Consider the following 18,477-nt stretch of genomic DNA (forward strand, 5'->3'; position numbering starts at 1 on the left):
GGTCCAGCCCCACAGCCCTTATTAATATAAATTACAGATAAATTACAGATATGTACATAAGTGATTCCCCCTTCCATCCCAACCCTTATTAATATAAATTAGGCATAAATTAGATATGTGAGTACGTGCTCTCCCCCACAATCCTTATTAATATAAATTAGATATGAACGTAAGCGATCCCCCCTTCCAGCCCCACAGTACTTATTAATATGAAGAAATTACAGATATAAATTAGGTACTTACCTAAGTGCTGTGGGGGCTGAGAGGATGAGTAAAAAGAAATTAGTCTAGAGAGGGAGACAAACAATACTAATAATAGTAGTAATACTGATAATGCTATTTAAGTGCCTACTATGTGCCAGGCACCGTATTAAGCACTCACTCTCCCCCACCTTCAAAGCCTTATTGAAGGCCCATCTCCTCCAAGAGGCCTTCCCTAAGCCCCCATTTCCTCTCCTCCCACTTTCTGCATCACCCTGACTTACTCCTTTTGCTCATCCCAGCTCCCAGCCCCCCAGATTTCTGTAATTTATTTATATTAATGTCTGTCTCCCCCTCCACCTAGACTGTAATCTCATCGTGGGCGGACGTGTCCATTTGTTGTTTTGTACTCTCCCAAGTACTTAGTGCGGTACTCTGCATTGAGTGTTCAATAAACACGACTGCATGAACGTCTACCCCTCTAGAGTGTGAGCTACTTGTGGGCAGAGAATGTGTCTGTTTATTGTTATATTGTACTCTCCCAAGCATTTAGTACAGTGCTCTGCACACAGTAAGTACAATAAATATGACTGAACAAGGAACTTGTCCAATAATTCCTTGTACTGTACTCTCCCAAGCATTTAGTAAAGTGCTCTGCTCATAGTAAATGCTCAACATATACCATTAACTGATTGATTGTATACAGCTAGTAGACACCTTCCCTGCCCCGAGAAGCATTTGGCCCCCTGGAAAAAAGAGCCTGGGCCTGAGGGTCCGAGGATCTGGGTTCTAATCCTGCCTCCACCATTAACTAGCTGTGTGACCTTGGGCAAATCACAACTCTGTGCCTCAGTTACTTCTGTAAAATGGGAATTAAGACTGTGAGCCCCACATGGAATGGGCACCGTGTCCAACCTGATTGGATCTACCCCAGTGCATAGAACAGTGCTTGGCATAGAGTAAGTGCTTAATAAGTGCCATTTTTTGTTGTTGTCACCTTGTGCTCAAAAAAATTGATTGATTGACAAAGTCTACAGACATGGTCAGACACAGATCAATTACAGTCTTGTCTGTAAGACCTTTGTGGGCAGGGAATGTGACTGTTTATAGCTCCCAAGCGCTAAGTGGCATGGCTTAGTGGAAAGAGTACGAGCTTGGGAGTCAGAGGTCGTGGGTTCTCATCCCGTTTCCACCACCTATCAGCTGTGTGCCCTTGAGCAAGTCACTTCACTTCTCTGTGCCCCAGTTCCCTCATCCGTAAAATGGGGATGAAGACTGTGAGCCCCACGTGAGGCAACCTGATTAGCTTGTATCACCCCCAGTGCTTAGAACAGTGCTTGGCACTTAATAAGCACTTGGCAAATACCATCATCATCAAGTCATGACCCAGAACTGTACTTTTACAAATCAAACATTTTAATGTATACCAATTTCTGGACAAACCTGTACCCAAAAAGGAGTCTGGGTCACATCTGATTCACGGCCAGATCTGTTTGACTGATATATAAAAAGGAATTCAAGTATGTGTTATCATCCATTAAAAAAAATACAAAACAGGTATCTTAACCTTGAGATTCTGTTGAAGTCCGGTGGCTGGATCAGAAGCTAGTTGTCAGGATTCTCCTGAATTTTAGTAAACAAAGCAGAGCCTAGCAACATTCATCCCTTTTGTGTAATCATGGATTTGGGGAGGCGGAATCCATTCCCTCCCTCCTCCCCCTCCCCACAAAAAGGCGCAGAAATCAATTAGTAGGTTTGCACGGGAAAAATGACTTTTGGGGGTAGTGACTGCTAAGGTGAAGCCATTTGGAGGGAAAGGGAAAGACGGCAGGACAAAAATCCGGCAGGAGAGTTACGGAATTCTCCACATTTGGCAGTTAACTTTCCAAGTGACTCATTTTGGTGCCTGGTGCCCGTGGGACCAAATGATCACTCGTTCTTAGAGGAAGGAATAGGGCAGGGCACAATGCCCGGCCAGGCGCCCATTCGTTCAGCCGATGGTGGCCTGGCCCGGCGATCCACTTCTCCACCACGGTCCCGGGCTCCCCGGCTGGGGATAGGTTCGAGCTGAGGGAACCGGGATTGAGGGAGAAGAGGGGGAGACAGGGATGCTTCTCCCGAGGGTGGATTGAGGAGTAAGGCCAGCAGCCCGCTGTGGGCCGGTCACTCTTTCAGTCCAAAATGCGGCCACCCGCTCTGGGACTCCATTACCCTGTGCCTCCATGGCTGAAATAAAACAATCACCCCTTCAAAGCAACAGAAATATAAACTGCCCAATCTCTCTTCCCCCATTAAGGGCTCATTCAAGCTTAGCTCCCTCGAGCCTGTTCTGACTTCTCCTGTCCGGGCTTGCTAGTTTGGACAACCCCTTTGTATTAAAGGCCTTAGTGGGTCTGGATTTCTCCTCTCACAGGCTCCACTCGATTCCTAGGAACCTCAGGTTGGAAAAAAAAATAATAAATCACTTAACACCGATGGTACCTGGTCGGTTTTCATGGTAACCCCCGCGGCTGCCCCCCAAGCCCTTACTTATAAAATATCTCATTTCTTCGTGAAAAAAAGTAAAACAACAACAAAGAACTTTAGACGTTTAGTACTGGCCTAGTCGCAGTCCTCTTTCCAAACGGGGCATGACGGAGGAATTTGGGGCGCTCTGTGTCTCTGCAGTGCCTGGCCGGAAGGTGGGACCGCCTCAGTCTTGATGAGTTCTCCATCTCTCCGTGAAGAAAGCCATTATGATGGCATAAAGGAGGTACCCCAAGGCCAGGAGAAAGGTGCAGGCCACGGGGCCGATGGAGAACAGGGACATACCAAAGGCGAGGAGGAACAGGGACAGCAGAGTCCGGTAGCTAGCCAGGAACCTCAAGCTGACCCTCGGGCCCGGCGCCACCCTCGTCCGATGCCGGCCCGCTGGGCTGATCCTGGTTCGCTCCTCCCCGAACGGGTCGGTTAGGTGATAGCGGCACAGGCTGCCTAGGAAATCTTCCCGGGAGCAGAGGTTTTCCATCAGGCCGGCAAACTAAACCGAGAAAGCATTTTCATTAGTTTGTTTTCTCCATGTGAGCAGCCTCCCCCGGGCGTCGACAGATCATCGATGCCTAGGGCTTCTGCCTTTGCGGCAGTTGGGCCACGGCTAAATGGTTGTACATTTTATAAATGTCTAAAAATATTCAATGGGACAAAGATCATTTTCACGATTGCTTCTAGATCCGTTCCCCCCGCCCCCCAATATCCTACCCATTTTTATTAATTGACGCCGTCTATTCTAGCCGCACAAATCAGCTTGCTCTCTCTGCTGGATTCCTCCAAGACTTACTTGTCTGTCCCCTCCTCCTTTCCCTTCCTGTTTGTTTACTCGAAATCCATCACTTGGAATCCTCATTCTCCCATCTCTGGCTGCTCCTTCTCAGCCTCTATCACGGGTTCCTCCTCTGCCTCCCACCCCCTAACTGCGGAAGTCCCTCAAGGTTCAGTTCTGGGTCCCCTTCTATTCTCCATCTCCACACACTCTCTCGGAGAACTCATTCGCTCCCATAGCTTCAACTAGTATCTCTATGAGAATGATTCCCAGATTTCCATCTCCAGCCCTGATCTCTCTCCTCTGTAGCCTCATATTCCCCTCTGCCTTCAGGACATCTCTACTTGGATGTGCCAGTGACACCTCACACTGAATATGTCCAAAAATTCCCACTCAAACTCTGCCCTCCCCCTGGACTTTCCTATATCACTGTAGCCAAAAACAGTATCTTCCCTGTTTCACAAGCCTGTAACTTTGGCATTATCCTCAACTCATCTCTAATGTCACCACATCCTGTCAGTACAACCTTCACAAGATGGCTAAAATCCACCCTTTCCTCTCCATCTAAACTGTTACCGTGTTAATCCAATCACTCATCCTCTCAACAGTTGACCTCTCCGTCTCCTGTCTCTCCCCACTCCAGTCCCTACTTCTCTCTGCTGCCCAGATCATTTTTCTACAACGTCATTTTCCGACTTCTCAACAACATCCAGTGGTTGCCCACCCATCTCTGAATCAAACGCCTTATCATACGCTTTAAAGCACTAGATCACCTTGCTTCTTCCTGCCTTACCTCCCTGATTTTCTAATATAACCCAGCCCAATGCTTTGCTCCTCGAACCCCAGCACCGTACCTCAGTCTCATCCCTGACTAAGCCCTCAGTTCCTCTTCTCCTACTCCCTTCCCTTGCACTTGGATTTGCATGCGTCCATTCATTCAGTCGTATTTATTGAGCGCTTACTGTGTGCAGAGCACTGCTAAACGCTTGGGAAGTACAAATCAGCAACATATAGAGATGGTCCCTACCCAGCAACGGGCTCATTTCTTATACACCCCTTTATATTTTATATTAATGTCTGTCTACCCCTCTGGACTGGAAGCTCGCAGGGAACGTGACCTCCAACTCCGTTATATTGTACTCTCCCAAGGACTTAGTTCGATGATCTGCACCCAACAAGTGCTTAATAAATACAACTGATCCGAACCACCCGGCCCATTGTCACTTTCCACTGTATCCCGCCTATCTTCCCATGTCGATGACTTTTAATTGATCAGTCGATCGTATTTAGAAGAGCCATATGGCCTAGTGGAAAGAACACAGGCTACGGAGTCAGAGGACCTGGGTCCCGCTCCTAGCTCCGCTACTTGTCTGCTGTGACACCTTGGACAGGTCCCTCCACTTCTTTGTGCCTCAGTTTCCTCATCTGTACAATGTGGATTCAATTCCTGTTCTCTTTCTTAGACTATGAGCCCCACGTGGGGCAGGGACTGTGTCTGACCTTTTTGATTTGTATCAATACCAGTGCTTAGACACACACTACGGGCTTAACCAGTACCATAATGATGTGGGTACTTAAATCAATTACTGGTTTTATTGAGCACTTTCTGTGCCAAGCACTCTGCTAAGCGCTTGGGAGAGTTGGTAGAAACATTCCCCATCCACAATGAGCTTACAGTTTAGAGGGATTGCTGAGTACAGAGCACTGCACAAGCGCCTGTGCTTCAGTTGGATAGCCTAGTCCACTATTTATAACTCACTTCTGTCCATCTGATTTTTGCGGGTAGGGATGGTTCGTATGAAAAATCTGGAAACCCCAAAGCATCGACTAGAGCCCTGTCTCTGGGGGTGCTCACTGCTTAATCCAAATCTGCCCGGAGTATCGGAAACAAGAAACCAGGCAGACCACTCCAAATCTCCTGCTGAACTGTGAAATGGAGGAAAGGACTACGGAGAAGTTGGCCCCTTTTTGAACTAGTTCCCGCGTGGGCCGCGATCTACCCGGCACAGAAATCCACGGGGCTCAGAAGGCCAGAAGGAGTTCATGTAAACGGAAAAGAAAACCAAACTCTCTGAGTCCGAGGACAGCAGAATCCATAATAATAGTAATAATTGTGGTATTTGTTATGCACTTACTATGTACCAGGATAAATACTGCTAGGCTGGGATTCTTTAAGAAAGAAGAATCCCCTCCACACCCATCCCCAGCCAACCCACACTGGGCTGGTGGAAAAACCTTAATGCTATTATTCATGAGCCTCCCCAAAAGGGATCACCCTACTAACTGGCTAGGGCCCCAGATGGTGGGGGGCAAGGGGAGGGCTGACTGTCCACTCCGTGCTCCCCTCCCAACTACTCACCCTGCGATTGATTGCCGATGACAGCCGGAAGAGGACCCGCACCAGTGTGGCGTTCTCATAACTCCTGATGGGCTGCAGCTCGCTGTCTCCTTGGTACTCGATCTCAAACCTGCGGAGGCCGTTGATGATCTAGGAGTGGGGGGAGGACAGGTCCAAGACTCTGAGGCCGGTCGGCGGGTTCAGCCCTGTTGCCCACCAACTCCCTTTCTCCCTGTTCAGGGCGCCCTCCCCAACCCCCCGAGGGGTTCGTTCATTCATTCATTCACTAAATCGTATTTACTGGGCATTTACTGTGTGCAGAACACTGTACTAAGCACTTGGGAGAGTACAATGTAACAGATACACACTCCCTGCCCACAAAGAACTTACAGTTTAGAGGGGGAGAAAGACATTAATAAATTAAATATATGGATGTGAGGTCTGTGAGGCTGGGATGGGGGAAAAACAGAGAGGGCAAAGCGATGCAGAAGGGAGTGGGAGAACTTCCCAAGCGCTTAGTCCAGTGCTCTGCACACAGTAAGTGCTCAATAAATACGACAATGAATGAAATGAATGAAAGAGGAAAGGAGGGCTTAGTCAGGGAAGGCCTCTTGGAAGAGATGTGCCTTCAATAAGGTTTTGACGGCAAGAGGAGTGAGAGGTCCATTTGTGAGCCTGGTCCCCGTTGGCTCTCCTCTCTGCCTCAGCCGGGATGCCTTCTACCCAGTAGCCCGCGGAGGCCCATCGGCCCGCCTGCCTCCGCCCAAGGCCGCCAAGCCCGTAGGATGGAGTCGCTCCGACTGGCAGCGCCCGCGGGCCCCTCACCTGCTTACCTGGTACCTGCCCAGCGGAGTGAGAAGTAACCCATTGTCGCTCATCACGCAGTCAGGGAGTTGTTTCTTTCCGTTTTCATTCTGGGGTGTCCCCGCGCTCATCATCAGCTGGGTCAGCTGGGTTTCGTTCAACTATTCAAAGACACCGGACCATCCTCATTTCCCCTTGCCCCAGCTGGGGCAGGGCGTGAGAAACCGAGGGCCCCCCGGCCATCCCCATCCTCAACCTCTGCTGCTGCTTCTGCTTGTAAATTCCTTTTAGCAACCGGCTCCCCGCTAAACTAGAAGCCTCTCAAAGGCCAGAATTATGTCTATTAAATCTAGGGCGCTCTCCCAAGCGCTTAGTGACAGTCTGTGCTTGATAAATACTCCTGATTGCTAGAATGAGCCCAGATGTATCCTTCCTGCAGTGGGGAAAACTCACATTTGGTCCCCAACTACCCGCCCTCCGCCCAAAAACTGGCTCTGCCCCCGACTCGAGTGGGGGGGTTGGTGAGATGCCAAACCTCTGCCCGCTTTCCGCCACGGCCCACCCGCTCCTGTCTCAAAGGCCAACTGAAGCATTCCATTCTCCCGGGGTCTAATGAAGCGGGAGGTTCTCACAGGCCCTGGGGGCAACGGGCTGGGAGAAGCCCATCTCGGGGTCCTAAGCAGGAAGAAACACCCGCCGTCCCTTATCAGCAAAGGGTCTTCAACAGGACCAGAACCGGGGGGCATGGGAGAAGGCTGGGAGAGGGCACCAAGTGCCCGCCAGGCTGGAGAGCCGGCTTTCTTCCTGTGCTGTCCCTATGTTCTGGTTTCCTGCAGCCCACTACAGAGCGATGGAAAGGGGAAGTCGGGGAGAAGGAGGAAACAGAGGGCCGTCTCAGACACGATCCAACGCGGACCACCTCCGTACCCGAAATATCTGACACAGATACTCCAGCGCCTTCTCCAGGTACTCGTCGATCTTCTTGATGCTGTCCTGCCCCATCTCGTCGAGGTCGTTGGTCGTGAAGGAGCCGTTCACCTCCACCGAACCGAAGCGCAGCCACGAGAAGAAGGACTGGCCAGCCGCGTTCTCGGCCGACTGGTCAGATATGGACCTGGCCGTCTGCTTGGCTTGGGCGATCATGTGGGCGAGCCGAAACACCTGGAGACCAAACACGAACGGGGAGGCCGTGACAGACCCGAAACCGGGGCGGCTGAGAGGGAGTGTGACTGAAGCCGCCAGACGTGGAAGCGTGTTCGGCATAAAGGCAGGTCCGGAGTGTCAATCGTGGGGAGGTGATGAGACTCCGATGCACCAGAAAGCAGGGGCAACTTCTGGGCTCTAAAGCTGAGGTAAAGATTCCCCCCTAGGGACAGGGGTGGAATTGTTCCCAGCAGGTCCCAAAGGGCTCGTGGGTTGCCCGCTCCAGCTCCCAGTCAGTTTCTAAAGCGTGCAGACCAGAGGCAACTTGGCATGGGCCCCTGACGGGCCTGATGCCTGCTGGTAATAAAAGCTGAGGCATGCAGGATGGGTAGGGGCAAAGGATTTGCAGGGGGTGGGAATCCTCCGTCTCATCCCTCCCCAGAAGCGTTTAGCAGTCCAAGGTGTCACGAGCCTCCACGAGGGACCCGGCCGGACCTTCCTGCACCCTGTAACTACACCCCACAAAAAGACTCCAGGAGATAGGGGGAAAAATCAGTTCCCAGGGAAATTGTCTCTGACTGACCAGGTCCCTGACTTCCAGGCCGAACATCTGCTTGTACTGGCAATCCTGGCCCTCTAGGCTGGAAACCTGGCTCTTGACCTTGAACGAGGCGTCGGTGATTGCCGGCGGCCACGACGACAGGTAACTGCCGCCAAAACTGGGGGTCAGGTAGATTCGGTGTTGGCGGTGAGGGATGACCAGTTCGGGCTCCAGAAATAGCTGCTCCCCTATGGCACGAGATTTCAGGATTCATTTCCTTTCTGGTCACTGGGCAGGTGGACACCATTTCTCCCGATCGATCGTATTTACTGAGCGCTTACTGTGTGCAGAGCACTGGACTAAGCGCTTGGGAGGGGACGATACAGCAGGGTTGGCAGACACGTTCTCCCGCCCATGATGTCTGTGAGGCCCGTGTGGGACTGGGACTGTATCCAATGAGATTAACCTGCATCTTCCCAGTGCTTAGAAGAGTGTTTGACACAGAGTAAGCGCTTAAATAATACTGATAATGAATTCTGGAGGCGCACTTTTGTCAGGAGAGTCAGGTGCTCTGCACACAGTCGGCGCTCAATAAATACCACCGATAGACTGATTGACTGCCTGAGGGTTTAAAGGGTATTCCTCTTAATAAATTGAGACCACCCTGACGCCTTCCTTCCCTCCCCGGCCTCCGCAAACGAATAGAAACTTTGTCCCGCAAAACCAAGACAGTCTACACCCTTCCCACCACCTCCTCCCCTGCCACTACCCTCCCATTCCATGCCAGGAGGCAGAGCAGCCCGATTACCCTTCTGGATCATCTCGGCCAGGTTTGGCTGGGAGAACACCTTGGCCACGCGGAATACCATGAGAGCGTTTTTGGGGCTGACCAGGTCCGTCCGCAGGGCCCGGGTGAGGAAGCCGATGAACAATTTGGTGTACATCAGCAGGTTCTCCTGCACGAAGGGAGCCCTGGAAAGGAAAGGAGGATGAAGACTTAAACGCGGCCGTCGTTTTCCATCCCTTCACTCTCCCACTCCAGTCCCCTCCCTTGTTTCAGGCACCTAGCCACAGGAAGTTCATTCATTCAATCATATTTACTGAGCGCTTACTGTGTGTAGAGCACTGTACTAAGTGCTTGGGAAAGTACAATACAACGATAAACAGTGACATTCCCGGGCCACAATCGGCTTACGGTCTAGAGGAGGGGAGACAGACATCAATACAAATAAAATTACAGATACGAACATAGGTGCTGTGGGGCTGGGAGGGGAGGATGAGCAAAGGGAGCAAGTAAGGGCCATGCAGGAGGGAGAGATGAGGAAAAGTGGGGCTTAGTCTGGGAAGGTCTCTTGGAAGAGATGTGCCTTCAACAAGGCTTTTAAGGAGCGGAGAGTAACTGTCGGTCGGATTGGAGGAAGGATTTGATTTGAGGAGGCAGTCAGCATCTGGGCAGGATGTTGAGGGCAGAGAATGGAAGGTGTGGGGCTACACTGGGCCTAGACCCTGACCCTCCTCATTTTTGAAGCCCTTCTAAAATCATACCTCCTTCAAGAAGCCTTCTCTGACTAACCCCTCCATCCTCTCACCCTACTGGTTCTACCTCTGCATCAACTATGCGCTTGGGGCTGTACCCCTCAAGCGCTGACACCCCACCCCCAAGCCCCACAGTACTTTTGTCCACATCCTTACACTCTGCCTCTTTCTCTACCTGAATATATTTTAATGCCCGTCTCCCCTCTAGATCGTCAGCTCTTTGTGGGCGGGAAATGTGTCTACCCTCTCTATTGTAAATGGACTCTCCCAAGTACTTAGTACGCAATAAATGCTCAATAAAGACCACTTATTGATTGGAAATACTGGGGTACTGGGGAGGGGGATAAAAAGAACGAGAGTGAAGCTCTGCCTGCCCCTCTAGAAAATTGGGCTGGATAGGAGAGAGAGACAGAAAGAGAGACCGGGGGCGGGGGGAGAGGGACGCTGAGGCAGCAGAGGAAATGGCAGGGGGGTTGGGGTTCAACATAACCAGAAACGCAGCTGGGCTTGGGCCCCTCCTTTCTACCCGCCCAACTCAGATGCCACAGAACCAGGAAGCATCTGATTCCCAGAGTGCCAAGTGTCTGGCCTGGTCACAGGAGTATTTTCTGCCCTCTGCCACACTGCCCTATAGTACTGACTGATATCACTAATACCACAGACCGATGGATTGATTGGGAGCAGAGGGAAAGCCGCCCCTGCCGAAGTCAAGGGATCACGGGGAGCTTCCGGGAATGCTTACCATCTTTCCGAGACGCTGCGGGGCTGGGTTTCGGCCATCTGAAACTGCTTCTCGGGTGCGTATCTCCATGGCTGTAGGTAACTCAACCACATCTCCAGGACCTGGAGGGGAGGGAGACATAGTGGGAGGACCCACTGAATCCCGGAGAAGGGGGACTTTGGGACTACCTAGCGATCGACCATCCCCTGTCAACGGGACAGGGGACACCTAGGGAGGCCAAGAACTCTAACATCAGTTCCAGCTTGACTTTGTGACCCCAAGAAAGGCACTGAACCCTAACCTCGCCTAGGTACCTTCGACTCATCTGGAAGAGAACCATCTTCCCCGCTGGAAGAAAGCTCTTTGTGGGCAGGGAATGGGTTTGCTTGCTTGTCTGCTTCTTCCCAAACGCCTTCTACAGTGTGATATGCCCGGCAGATGCTCAACAGATACCAATTCTGCTACCATTACTACTACTAATAACTGCAGTATTTATTAAGTGCTGTGTTAAATGTTAAGCGGTAAGTTATGTGCCAGGCACTGTACTAAGCGCTGGGGTAGATACAAGATCATCAGGCCCAACGTGGGGCTTACGGCCTAAGCAGGAGGGAGAACCGGTATTGAATCCCCACTTTACAGATGAGGGCACCTGAGGTCCAGAAAAGTGAACAGTGAAATGACCTGCCCAAGGTCACACACAGCAGATAAGTGTCAAAGCCAGGATTAAGAAGCAGGTCCTCTGACTCCCTGGGCTCTTTCCACTAGGCCACGTGGCTTCTCTACTGCTACACTGCTCCACTACTTCTGTATTTCCTCAAGCGCCTAGTACACAGCATTCGGCCCAACAAATCCCATTCCTGCTACTACTGTCGTTCTTCCCAAGCGCCTAGCACAGTGTATTGCAGTCAGTGGAAGCTCAATAAGTGCCATTGTAACCTAGCAGGGCTGGGTTAAGCAAAGAGGCGGAGGGGTGAGTTGCACTCCAGTCCTGTTCTGGGTTATCTTTCTTGCATTTTCCTCCTCCAAGGCAGGGTGGTGAATTATGGGACAATAGGGCTCCCCCTCGTATGTCCCGGGGGCAGAAAGGCCCCGGAGGAAGGAAACAGTAGACCAGGAACTGGGGGAAGGGGAGTGTTCCAGCACTAAAGTGGGATCAGTCTCCAGTTTAAGACCCTCCCCACCATCAGACTCTTTTTCCACCATTTGGTACATCCTGACTGCAGAGAGAGAACCCGTCTGCCAAGGTATGGTTTCCTGGGCACCAGAAAGTGGCACTTTTTGGTGGGGGGGGCATCTGTTAATAATAATAATAATAATAATAATAATAATAATAATAATAATAATGACATTTATTAAGCGCTTACTATGTGCAAAGCAGTGTTCTAAGCGCTGGGGAGGTTACAAGGTGATCAGGTTGTCCCGGGGGGTGGGGGGAGGAAGGGCTCACTGTCTTAATCCCCATTTTACAGATGAGGTAACTGGGGCACAGAGAAGTTAAGTGACTTGCCCAAAGTCACACAGCTGACAATTGGCACTTACTACTTGCCAGGCACTGTACTAAGCGCTGGGGTAGATACAAACTAATCAGGATGGACACAGTCCATGTCCCACGTGGGGCTCACAGTCTTAATCTCCATTTTACAGAAGAGGGAACAGGCACAGAGAAGTGAAGTGACTTGCCCCAAGTCACACAGCAGATTAAGTGGCAGAGTGGGGATTAGAACCCAGGTCCTTCTGAGTACTAGGACTGGCCTCTATCCACTAGACCACACTGCTTCTCATTTAAGCACATAAGGACTAACATTTAAGCCAATGCTCGGCTTGAGGCCCAATCTATTAAGTGGGCCAACTTGGGCTACCAGCATAATAATAAATCAAAATAATTGCGGTATTTAAGTGCTTACTATGTGACAGGCACTGTCCTAAGCTCTACGGTAGATCATCAGGTCAGATGTGGTTCCTGACCCACACGGGGCTCCCGTCTAAGTGGCAGGCAGATGAGGAATTGAATCCCCATTCTCCCGATGAGCAAAGGGGGATCCAGGAAATGACCCGGCCAAGGTCACCCGGCAGCCCCTTGGTCACCCGGGCCCTCCAAATCCAAGACCTCTATGTTCTACCCATTGGGCCACACTGCTTCTCACTGCTCTTCCCACCAGGCCCAGGCGGAGCCCCGGGGCTGGCTCCGATTCCGGTTTAAGCGCGGTGGCGATGATAGGGTTGGTACATACGGCTCTGAAGGAGGCGTCCAGGGGCCAATGGCCAAAGCAGTGCTGTAGGAAGACGTAGAGTTTCTGCTGGACAAACCGGGGAATCACCACTCTACAACGAGATGGCAACAAAATCAAATGTCCAAGAGCCACCTGGAGAGCAGGGGACCCGACCAACTCCCCTGTAGAAACGGGAGGCCCTTGGCATGTAAGGGCTACGGAAGCACATGTGAAAACATATAAAATCCCATCTCCTCCAAGAGGCCTTCCCCGACTAAGCCCTCGCTTCCTCTTCTCCCACTCCCTCCTGTGTCACCTTTATACTTGGATTTGCTCCCTTTATTTACCCCATCCTCAGCGAGGACGACTGGGGCCCAACCGCCGACCTTCGCTTGATGCCGGCAGACACCTCGTCCAGTGCTCTGCACACAGTAAGTGCTCATAAACTGGCGATGCTAATGATAACCGGTAAACCTTTCGGGCCCAGGAAGCTCCTCCGATCAGTCCTCCGAGGACACGGGGATGTCAGGGAGAGCGGTCCACCCTTCCTAATCTCCCAGATCCTCTGCACCTGAGCCGGTCTCCCGAGCTGGCCCCGGCCCCTCTGGGGAACCACCCCCCTCAACCCCCCGCCAGGCCTCACCCGGGCGCTATCCGGGGGGCCGGGCCGAAAGGCGATTCCCCCCAACGGCATTAAAATAGGGCGCTGTGAATCATGCTCAGTGGAGACAACTCACAGTACTTGGTACACACCCCGACTGTGGCTCCAAACCATTTGTGAGGGGGCGAATAATTTGATTCTCCTAAGAGTTCCCGCCCCAGTGATCCCCGGACCCGGGAGTTCCTGGCCTGGCAGGGGGCGGGGGACTAACCGTTTGAATTCCTCCAAGGGGCTGGCTGTGTGGGAATGGGCAGTCGGAGGTGTCTGTTCAGCCTTCAGGCTGTTGGAGAAAGCGTGCAAGTGCTTCACGAACAGTCTCACCACCAGAACGTGCTCCTCCGTGGGTTTAAATGATTCCTAAGGTCAAAACAAGGCGGGAAGGTGAAGTTAACCTCTGCCGGAGAGGAGTGGGAGGAAGGCGGGGTAAGCAGGGGCTTCCCTGGATCGCTTCCCCCTCGGGGCCTCCCGTGGGCTGCCCACTGCTCCCCTCCTGACCGGCCCCGCTCCTGGGCGTCTTTCTTCGCTGATGAACGTGGGCGAGGGTGGGGCGGGCAGTCTCCATGCCAGGGTGCTTCAGCAGACAATTGGCACTTAGCCGGTCTCCACCGGGATGTATTTATGTGCAAATTCACCATCATATCTGCTGAGGGGACTTTAGCGTGACAGCCTCATGCCCGGAAGTCCTAAAAACGCCCTATGGGTAAATGGGAAAAGGGTCTCACTGTGCCCACTCCCATCTCATACCCAGCAGTGGGACGGGCCCAGGGCTGTCTCCAGGGTGGGACAACTACCCAGCCTCACCTCGCACAGGGAGGGCAGGAAGAGGGCACAAGTGGTTGTGTGATGGAGTTGGGGAACACAGCCCCCCTCCCCTTGCCCTCCCCCAGCACACACACACGGCACCCCTTAACCCTCCTTCTCTGGCAGGGGGCAAATCTGGAGTCCTCTGGCCACTCCAGGGCTCCGCTCCTCCACCTCAGCCGGACCGGGTCGCCCCACAAACCGAAGGCAGGTGGGAGGGCGAGGCTGAAGGAAGGCTCTTGTCGGATTCTGGTTCCTCTGCATCTTAGAGGCGAATCTCGGCCTCGCGGGTCAAACACCAAGCCAACCCCCATGCCATCCCCCCCAACCCCCCGACCCCACCAGATCCGATGGGGTGAAATTGATATGAGGGGTCTTTTCCGCTATGCTCCCCGCCTCCGGCTGGGTTTATGCAAGAAGCGGCGCTCCACGTTCAGTCCTGGGGTCCCAGAATGAAGAGCCAGAGCTGAGCTCAGCAGCCCCCGACCTCTCCGTCCTGTCTTTGCCCAGGCACTGGCCTAGACTTGGCCACATCAAGCCACGGAGAGGTAGCGTGGCCTAGTGATCAGAGCACGGGGCCCGGCAGTCAGGAGGATCTGGGTTCTAGTCCCGGCTCCGCCGCATGTCTGCTGTCCCGTGACACTTTTCTGTGCCTCAGTTCCCTCCTCTGTAAAATGGGGATTAAGACTGTGAGCCCCATCACTTAGTACAGTACCGGTACATAGAAAGGGCTTAAAAAACACCATTTAAAATAAATAAATAAATAACAGCCTCACGGAAAGGAGCAGGAATGGGTGAGGAGCCCCACTTGCGTAAGCGTTTGTGATAGGCAAGGGAACATGTTGGCTAATTCTGTGTACTGTACTCTCCCAAGCGCTCAGTTTGGTGCTCTGCACACAGCAGGCACTCAAATACGATCGGCCACCAACTCCAGGAAGCTTTCCCGGAAAAGCTTCGCCCATTCTGCAGCCCACAGGTACACTCCATGACCCGGACCACCCGACTCAATCGTAAAATTACCTGAACAAAGGCAAGTGGTAGCAGAGCCTCTTTGCCTGATGTGTCTAGGCACTTCAACCTCCACCTTTGGGTCATTTGATAGCTGCCCCACCCCCAACCCCACAGCACTTACATAAGTATCTTTAAATTATACATTATAAATTACTTATTTATTCATATTAATGTCCATCTCCCCCTCTAGACCATCAGCTCGCTACGGGCAGGAAACGGGCCTGCTAATTCTGTTGAATTATAGTCTCCCGAGCACTTAGTACAGTGCTCTGCACATAGTAAGCACTCAAAAAACTGACTGATGTGCCTCCTCTTCTAGTCCATAAACTCCTGATGGTGCCTGTCCTCTGACCTGCACCCGAAGGCCCTAAACCCTTGTTGATCTTCTACAAACGTCTCTTTTGTAAAACCCCCTGCAGAGTTTTCGACGCAAGGTTCTTAGTCGCCACTTCCAAAACGCCTCATTTTGTTTTTCCCCTTCAATTGTGATTGTCGTTTCTGGGGTAAGTCTTTTCTGATCAGACTGGCCAGACCAATTTTTGAGAATGTGCTTATATGGGAGTCCTTTACCTCAGATGCTAACCTGCTTCAGAACCTTCAATGGCAACCTGTCTTTAAGGCCCTCCCAACCACTCTCTCTGCCTCACTTTCCCCGTCTCTCCCCCCTCACCCAAATGCTCTGTTCCCCTCAAGGCAACCTATTCAGTGCTCTCTGTTGTCTCCTGTCTCTGACCCGACTCGTGCCCCCCTACCTTTCTTTTTTTTTATGGCATTTGTTAAGCACTTACAATTTACTATGTGCCAAGCACCGAACTAAGCGCTGGGGCAGACACAACCTAACCAAGTTGGACACAGCTCAAGTCCCACATGGGGCTACGAGTCTTCTTCCCCATTTTACAGATGATGGTAACTGAGGCACAGAGAAGTTACATGACTTCCAAAGGTCATACAGCAGACAAGTCGGTGGGGGGCGGTCTGGGCTGCTTCACAGGGGATTCTGGAAGTAGGGGCGTGAGTAGAAAATCATAATTGAACACACACACGCACGCACACACACACACACACACACACTTTGGATCTGGGCTGCTTCACAGGGTATTCTGGAAGTAGGGGCGTGAGTAGAAAATCAAAATTGAACACACACACACACACACACACACACACACACACACTTTGGATCTGGGCTGCTTCACAGGGTATTCTGAAAGTAGGGGCGTGAGTAGAAAATCAAAATTGAACACACACACACACACACACTCTCTCTCTCTCTCTCTCTCTCTCTCTCTCTCTCTCTTTGGATCGGCATGGCCTAGTGGAAAAAGCTAGGACCTGGGTTCTATTCTTGGCTCTGCCAATTGCTTGCTGTGGGACCTCGGACAAGTCACTTAGCTTCTCTGTGCCTCAGTTTCCTCTGCTGTAAAATGAGGATTAAATACTTGTTCTCCTTCCTACTTAGACTGTGACACCCATGTGGGTCAAGGGACTGTGTCCAATTTGATTTAGCTGCGCTTAACAAATCCTATAGCAATAATAATGCCCTCACAGTTGCACGTGGCATTTTCACATAAGTTTACCCCCTCTACTACTTAAGCGATTTTTAAATTCTTCTTAAGCACTTCCTCTGTGTTGAGACTGTTTTAAGTGCCAGGGTAGATATAAAATAATCCAGCTGTACACAATCCCTGTCCCACACGGGGTTCACAGTAAATTGGAGGGAGGAGAATTTAATCTCCACTTTACAGATGAAATAACTGAGGTACAGAGAAATGAAGTGACTTGCCTGAGGTCACAGAAGAAGCAGTTGGCAGAGGCAGGATTAGAACCCAGCTCCTCTGACTCAGGCCCATGTTCTTTCTGCTAGATCACGTTGCGTTTCGATCACCCACGCATCCACCCATCTTTGCATTCTCTTCTTCATCCTACCAGTAAAACTCTTGGCATCTGCCTCCCCCCGTGCCAGTCAGCTCCTTGAGGGCAAGGAACGTGGCAGCTCAATCTACTGTACTCTCCTAAGTGCTCGGTACAGTGCTCTGCTCACTGTAGGTACTCAATTGATGCTCCTTAGTTAATACCCTTAAATTTCGGATACCCACGAGAGACTCGCAATCAACTACAGTCTCGGGGCTACCCTAAATCGCCCAGTAAGTAATGGATAAGCAGTAAAGCCCTCCACTCCATGGAAGTTTTCGTCACAAAAAAAAGCGTTGTGAGGTGCAGGCTTTATTGCCTGACAAAATTCTCTTTCTCAGGGCAGGATGAGCTTTTGACTGATGGATTGACAAAGGAGATTCCAGTTACACCCCGTGTCCCACGGCTACAATTCAGGACACATCGGGGGAAAGAAGCATCGGGGTCCGGAACAGCTCGATCTCTGGCCACTCTTGACGCCGGATCGGGAAGCCTGGCTCCGGGTCTGAAAACAGGCTCTGGGCATTGGATTGGGAAAGGGTCTAGGGGGCTGTGGGTGACTGAATGGATGTTCTTTCCGCTCCTCTTGCCATCCACTCCCACCAACTCCAGGGTTGCCAGCGAACCCCAGGCACCCCCCGCTCGGTGTCCGGCCCCTTTATTCTACAGACGGAAGGCCACTTAGGAGGGCGCCTTCAATAAAGAGTACTTATTGAGCACTAACTCGGTGGCAAGCAGCATACCCAGCACTTTCGAAAGTGAGCCAGAGTGAGCAGGCACGATCCGACCTGCATTCTACCTGGGGTTCAACGGGTTTCCGGGTTTCCACTCTGATTGGAATTGGTCTCCCGAATCATCTCGCCCACCAAACGTCGGCCCTCCGGCCGCCGTTTTGCCGGGAGTGCTGGTCAGCCCACGCACTGGGCAGATCGAGTGGTGTGGGGAGGACAAAAAGGGAACGGAAACCAAACGGCGATAATACTTGGTATGCGTGGAGGGCCTGGTAACTGGATTGGGCAGGAAGACTGTGGAAGGTGTTGGAGAGACTTAGTCGGTAGTGGAGAGCCTCCAGCTAAGAGACAACAAAAATAAGAGGTGGGGGAGAAACGGTGGAGGAGAGAGGCAGAGAGAAAGAGAAAGAATGAGAGAGAGACAGAGACAGCGAGATAGAGCAGGAGTGAACATGCAAGCAAAAGAGGGAAGGGAGGGGAAGGAGAGAAAGAAAGAGGGCACAGGTAGAGAGACAGGGTGGAGAGGGAAAAGGGGAAGTGAGAGAGGACAGGGGATGGAAAAAGTAAGAATAA

At 51.7% G+C, this 18,477-nt stretch overlaps 1 protein-coding gene across 3 annotated transcripts in view; it reads right to left on the reverse strand.

Annotated features, from left to right (window-relative positions):
- Window positions 1–1,524: 1,524 nt before the first annotated feature.
- The window catches only part of SMPD4 (sphingomyelin phosphodiesterase 4), an 86,848-nt gene continuing 69,895 nt past the window's right edge, over window positions 1,525–18,477 (reverse strand). For 2 of the 3 annotated variants that reach the window (XM_038762579.1, XM_038762580.1), the window contains 10 exons: window positions 18,156–18,245; window positions 13,665–13,810; window positions 12,814–12,904; window positions 10,604–10,704; window positions 9,134–9,297; window positions 8,368–8,573; window positions 7,569–7,802; window positions 6,671–6,802; window positions 5,859–5,987; window positions 1,525–3,220 (listed from right to left, as the gene is read on the reverse strand). In XM_038762579.1, the coding sequence (XP_038618507.1) occupies window positions 2,894–3,220; window positions 5,859–5,987; window positions 6,671–6,802; window positions 7,569–7,802; window positions 8,368–8,573; window positions 9,134–9,297; window positions 10,604–10,704; window positions 12,814–12,904; window positions 13,665–13,810; window positions 18,156–18,245 (1,620 nt within the window). In that variant the 3' untranslated portion in view covers window positions 1,525–2,893. The remainder of the gene's footprint in view (window positions 3,221–5,858; window positions 5,988–6,670; window positions 6,803–7,568; window positions 7,803–8,367; window positions 8,574–9,133; window positions 9,298–10,603; window positions 10,705–12,813; window positions 12,905–13,664; window positions 13,811–18,155; window positions 18,246–18,477) is intronic. The other variant, XM_038762581.1, reaches the window with a different exon arrangement.

Source organism: Tachyglossus aculeatus, chromosome 21 (assembly GCF_015852505.1).
Source record: "Tachyglossus aculeatus isolate mTacAcu1 chromosome 21, mTacAcu1.pri, whole genome shotgun sequence".
NCBI lineage: Eukaryota > Metazoa > Chordata > Mammalia > Monotremata > Tachyglossidae > Tachyglossus > Tachyglossus aculeatus.